The sequence below is a fragment of the Salvia splendens genome, chromosome 1 (assembly GCF_004379255.2).
Source record: "Salvia splendens isolate huo1 chromosome 1, SspV2, whole genome shotgun sequence".
In the NCBI taxonomy this organism is placed as follows: Eukaryota; Viridiplantae; Streptophyta; class Magnoliopsida; order Lamiales; family Lamiaceae; genus Salvia; species Salvia splendens.
Genome location: NC_056032.1, coordinates 4,013,867 through 4,019,866, shown reverse-complemented (window position 1 = coordinate 4,019,866; position 6,000 = coordinate 4,013,867). Strand labels below are relative to the sequence as shown.

At 37.4% G+C, this 6,000-nt stretch overlaps 1 protein-coding gene across 1 annotated transcript; it reads left to right on the top strand.

Moving 5' to 3' along the window:
• The first annotated feature begins 3,607 nt into the window (after positions 1-3,607).
• On the top strand, positions 3,608-5,087 carry LOC121794179 (homeobox-leucine zipper protein HAT3-like). Its single transcript, XM_042192235.1, has 3 exons — positions 3,608-4,081; positions 4,195-4,481; positions 4,572-5,087. The coding sequence occupies exons 1-3, from the start codon at positions 3,886-3,888 to the stop codon at positions 4,875-4,877; spliced, it is 789 nt and encodes a 262-aa protein (XP_042048169.1). The 5' UTR covers positions 3,608-3,885; the 3' UTR covers positions 4,878-5,087.
• The last annotated feature ends 913 nt before the right edge of the window (positions 5,088-6,000 follow it).

Here is a 6,000-nt window from a genome sequence, read left to right as displayed (position 1 = left end):
TTTTATTTAATTGGATTCAAAAGGAAAAAATGAAACAGTAATTTAGCAAGTATAAAGTGGAGCAGTAAAACAATTGTAGGCAAGTGGGTGTCGGATTGAGGAGCGACAAAGGTGTCACGCACGAGCGCTACCATTGGGCCCCACTTGCTCTCACGTGGGAGCCCACACTCCACGTGAACTCACGTTGCCTTCCCACGTGATCTCCCTTTCAAATTGTTCCATTCGCATCCACTTGCCCTTCCTCTTGCCTTGTACTCCCTCCGTGTTCCACGTTACTTGAGATGTTTCTTTTCAGCACGAGATTTAAAAAAGTTGTGTTTAATGAGTTAAATAAAGTAGAAGAGATAATAAATTAAAAGAGATAAGAGAAAGTAAAGTAAATAAATAATAAAGTAGGTGTGATTAAATGTTTTGTTTTTAGCCAAAAAGAGAAATGACTCAAGTAACTTGTGACAACCCAAAAAGGAATACGACTCAAGTAACTTGGGACGAATGTAGTATAAAGATCTTGTTTTTTTATAGCACTAGTAATTCTAATTTTTGGTTTTTTCTTGATTTTTTAAAAATGTAAATACACAAACTTAGTACTTACTCATTCCAATAAAAATAAGGGTTTTGAGGATAACACATTTTTAATATAAAAATTGATAAAGTACAAGAGAGATAGAAAAAGAATAATAATTAGAGTATTGTCAGTATGAAAATGAGACCCACCTAATGAGAGAAAAAACTTGTCAAATGTAAAAGGTGACTAATTTTGTAGGATATCCCGAAATTGAAAGGAAAACTATTTTTATGGGACGGAGTGCATACTATTCTTCTTATTTTTCTCTAAATTAGCAATTCTGAATAAATTAATATTTACATAGTCATTACAAATGATATATTACTACCTATGCGATTCTAATGTATCAATTCTATATACTCTCTTCGTCTTCGAAAAAATGTTGATGCTGTGGAAGACGCCAATTTTTATTACGTGGAGTAATTGATGAAATATAGTAAGACACAAAGTTACAAAGTTGAAAAAAATAGAATTTGAGATTATTAATGGATGGATCAGAAAACGATATATTTAGGCCAAAAGTGCTAGCTGGGGTTGAAATAGGAATAAGTTTGTTATTCTGATTAATTGGAAAAATAAGGAAATGCTAGGAATTTGTGTATTTAAGGACAAATAATCCAAAAAAGAAATTCCAAGTGAATTAATGTTACATTAAAGGTCATTAATATCGTCCCTGCAACAAAACGCATGTTAGGTAAATAATGTATACGGTTATTGTTACCATATATGCTCCAATATGCCGTAAATAATACACCGTATATGCAAATTGGTGATAAATAGTGTACCAGTTTATATTTAACAAGTTTAATTGTTTCGATTTCGTCAAATTAATTCACTGGTTTGCTTATGGGATAAAAGGCAGTTGTTAGGTGAGAGAATATATTAATAATGGAGTATTAAATACCCTTCCATCCGTAAGACTGAAAATTGCTCAAATTAATTATATGGGATATTGTTGTTATTAAATGATATTTATGAACAATATATCATTTTCCCCTTAAAAACACCACTCATATTTTACAACAAATTCCTCCCTATCACATAGTAATATGACAAATAATTGAAATAAATGATAGATCACGTTCTAAAAATCAGTAATTTTTATTGTAACTTTTGTCGAAATCGAAAATTAAGGTTCATTGACTTTTATTAGTTCCACACCTATAAATTTTCAATTATTTGCAGCTATCCTATGATGATCAAAATAAAAAATAATGACAATTGCACCTTTAACATTATTTGATCTTGATCTATTCGGAAAAAGTCAGATATTTTGAATGACGATTAGGTCAAAAAAACAAGAAGTTTTAGCCCACCAATATGTTAGAATACCTTATATTCATGAATATAGTCAAAGAATACTAAATTTGGGTCTAACTTTTCCTTATTACATGCACGTTAGTTTTGAATCCCAAACAAAATTAGTTATGTCTCGTCATTTCAAACTTCAAGTCAAAAGAGTTAGCATTCATACTTCTTTGCCTTGGCTAAAATGGTGCAGGAATCTACAATTTGCATAAAATTTATATAAATTTATATTGAATTTTAAATAAACACGTAAGAAATATAGACTCATCATATTCAACGACATTAGATGATAGTGATTCAAAACTTGCAAATTTGTTAAATATGAGGTCGTCAATTCACTTCACATGGTTGGTCTTAACTTATTTTAACAAATATTTACTTTTGTAAGTCTTTTCCATGTGAAATATAAACACATAGTCTAATTCACTCATGAGTGGTGTTATAAAAAAAGTATATTGCACAAAAATGAAATTGGCAAGGGTGATTGATGACTTCTTCAATGGAATGGAATAAATGGAAATTTGATTTTACATGTCAATGCTAACTTTTTAAAATTTTCCTAATTGATTTAATGTTAGAAGTCGGTCACCGCTTTTTTATTCCGTCATAAAGTGGTTATGACTTTCCTAACTTTGTAGATGAGTTTCTTAACTTTTTGGCCCCAATTTTCAGCTACTTTAATATAGTTGGAATATCACATTATATGAGCTACCTATTACATTTCCCTCTTTATTAACAATAAAAGAGTATTCAATTAAACGATACAAACAACATGATGTAAATAGATAATGAACCTAACAAAGTAAATTAAACAAATACTAAAATGGTAATGTTAATTAAATGTCTCACTCGAAACACCCCTTCTTATTTATTAGTCAACGCTCCTTTAAAATTTTGTTAATTAAATTACCTCGTTCATAATAAACACAGCGAATTCCGTTTGCCGTCGACAGTCGAGTACGTTTCAATTTGTGCCTTACTTAATCCACACTAATTAAATAGTAGTAGTAGGACTTAAACCTAGGATTAATGACCTAATTAATAATAATAAATACTCCGTAAATAGAAAAAGACAAAGACAGCAACGCAAATCCACGTGCACCACACGGCTGTTCCGTGAAGCGTGGGCCCAACCCCAGGGTGCGCCTTTCGCCATTTCACGAGGCTGGCGCGTGCGTCGACTGGGCGCGTGGGTTTCGGGAAAAACCACAGAAACCCAAGGGTCAATGGTCAACGCTTTGAAAAGTACTCAGGAGTTACTGTTGAAACTTGCAACCAAGAAAAAAGAAGGAAAAAAGTCATCCCTAAAATTTGTTTTTCTTTGATATTCAAGGCTCCAATATTTATTGTCTTTAATTTCTTTTGCTATGCCAATTTTTTTTCGTGTTTGACCAGATTGTAACCTAAGAGAGAAATTAGAGAGTCTCTAGAAAAGGATTAGGGTAGCAGAAGGGCTACGGCAGTCAACTGTAAGGAAAGGGTTATGTTTGTTTTCCCAAATCTCCAAAGGAAAAAGTTAAAAAGAGAGAGGGGGTTTAGTTAACCATGGTTAGTGAAAAGGCGACTCAAAAATCAAAGAGGTCTCCAAAGCCAAATCCCATCATTATGATTGAGGCAGTAGCGACCTCTGACACAAGTCATCATTGAACATCTGCATTGTATCTACTATATCATCATCGTCACACATTTTATACTTATATATATAAGTATTGTGTATGTATACACACAGAACACACACAAGTAGGTCCACAGCTATATTATCTTTTCTTACAATAGGCCTGATAAAAAAGCTGTAACTCCTCTGCCAAAGATAAAGACCACCCCATTTCTCCTCATTCTGTCCCCCCCTTCTTGTTTTCTTTCATCCCTCCTTTTCTCCCTTTGTCTCTCTGTATATATAACTCCAACCCACGTCAACTAAAGCTTGTCAAGACACTCTTCATTTTCAGCTAGTGAGATAAATAAACACTAGTGTGTGTCTCTGTGTGTGTGAGAGAGAGAAAGAGAGAGATATGTCAAGCTCCAGAGATGATGGGTTAGGTTTGAGCTTGAGCCTGAGATGCCCGGAGAATCACAGTCATGATTCTCCTCCTCCTCCTCCTCCGCCCCCCGCCGCCGCCCCTTTTCCGTTGAATCTGTTTAGGTCTCCTTTGCCCTTTATGCAGCAGCATAAACCCTCACCACCTGATGCTTTTCACCATTCTACTGGTAAAGATTTGATTTTTTTCCATTTGTATACCGAGATCCATGCATGCTTTGTTAAATTACACACTTTAATCCGATAAAGGTGGAATCTTGATGGTTGAATTTTGAAATTGCAGATGGGAATATGGAGGCGAGGTCCATATTCCGAGGAATCGATGTGAACAGAGCGATAACAGTGATCGACTGCGACGAGGAGGTGATGGTTTCGTCTCCCAACAGCACGGTGTCGAGCCTCAGCGGGAAGAGGAGCGAGAGAGAGGAGAACGACGGCGAGAGGGCCACCAGCTCCCTCGAGATCGACGATGACGGCGCCGACGCCGCCGGCAGAAAGAAGCTCCGCCTCTCCAAGGAGCAGGCCGCCGTCCTTGAAGAGACCTTCATGGAGCACAACACTCTCAATCCGGTAAGTTCAAATCGCATTTCAAAACTCCGGTTTCTCAATTTTTTGGTCAATTTCAACTCACCTTGTTCCATTTTCTCTAAATTTGTGCAGAAGCAGAAAACGGCTTTGGCGAAGCAGCTGAATCTGAGGCCGAGGCAGGTGGAGGTGTGGTTCCAGAACAGAAGGGCGAGGACAAAGCTCAAACAAACGGAGGTCGACTGTGAGTATCTGCGGCGGTGCTGTGAGAATCTGACGGAGGAGAACAGACGGCTGCAGAAGGAGGTGAGTGAGCTGAGGGCGTTGAAGCTTTCCCCTCAATTCTACATGAACATGAGCCCTCCCACCACCCTCACCATGTGCCCCCAGTGCGAGCGCGTCGCCGTCACCTCCGCCGCCCAGAGGCCGCCGCCGAGATAAATTTGTCAAGAAAATAGGATTATGATGTTAGAAATTTGACATATGGTGTTAGAAAAAGTTGACTAGTGTACCAACTCAACATGAATCATTGGCTCAAATTTTGTCTAATGATGAATGTGCTTTTGGGATATATCCAATTTTTAGTTTCTTCTTTAATTTTGAAGAGAACACCAACAACTATATGAATGAATAAGCAAAAGTGTTCTTCAATGTTGTTTCTCTCTTTGAGTAGGGTAAATTATAGGGACTGTAATAGTAATATGAAATTTTTGGTAGCTTAGCTTTCTTACTGCATTTATTATTCTCATCTCTGTTGTCTCTGTTTGTTGTGTTTACTTCTTACCATGGACAAATTCTGTTCACAAATAATTTCAAGTGTACCATTTATAGAAAAATAATTGAGAAGATAAAATACCTCATCACAACAGCATAATCATCTTACTGGATTACTCATTCTGGTATAGGAGGACTATTTACTTCACCAGATTCAGTACAAGTTGTCATCCCCAGTTAATTTGTCAACTACTACCAAATGTTGTATGATGAGTTATTTATGATACTCAAACAACAAAGAAGCAGAATAGGACAGTGAATTCTTGTGATATGAACATACACATAAATCTCTTCTTGGTATTTATGTCAGAGCTACTAATTCAGTTTATTCCAGCACACTGAGACGGAGGATTTGGTTTACAAAGATGGATAGTTGCCTGTGCTTCTTTATCGTTTAGTTACACTACAAAGATTCACCTCTCAATAACTTTTTCTAAGAGCATCCGCAATGGGCGGACAATGGCATGCCCGATGGCGCGCATCGTCCGCGCCATGCATCGTCCGCACCCATTGCGGGTGCGTGCCATAGGGCGCGGACGATAGTCGCGCCCTATACTTCTGTAGCGGAGGATAGCGCGGACGATGGCCATCGTCCGCCCATTGCGGCTGTCGCGGACGATGGCCGCAGACGATGGTCATCGTCAGCGCCATCGTCCGCCCCATTGTGGAGGTTGCGGACGATCGACTCGGACGATGGCACGCGATTTTGATTTTCTATTTAAATCTCGTTTCCATTTAGTTGTGCATACGAACATATCGACTATCTCTTTACATTTTCTCTCTCTACATC

Bases quoted from the DNA above. Each gene is read 5' to 3' on its own strand.
- LOC121794179 (XM_042192235.1), top strand. From the start codon at position 3,886: ATGTCAAGCTCCAGAGATGATGGGTTAGGTTTGAGCTTGAGCCTGAGA. The intron at 4,082-4,194 runs GTAAAGATTTGA...TTGAAATTGCAG, and splicing joins TGCTTTTCACCATTCTACTG to ATGGGAATATGGAGGCGAGG. The intron at 4,482-4,571 runs GTAAGTTCAAAT...AAATTTGTGCAG, and splicing joins AGCACAACACTCTCAATCCG to AAGCAGAAAACGGCTTTGGC.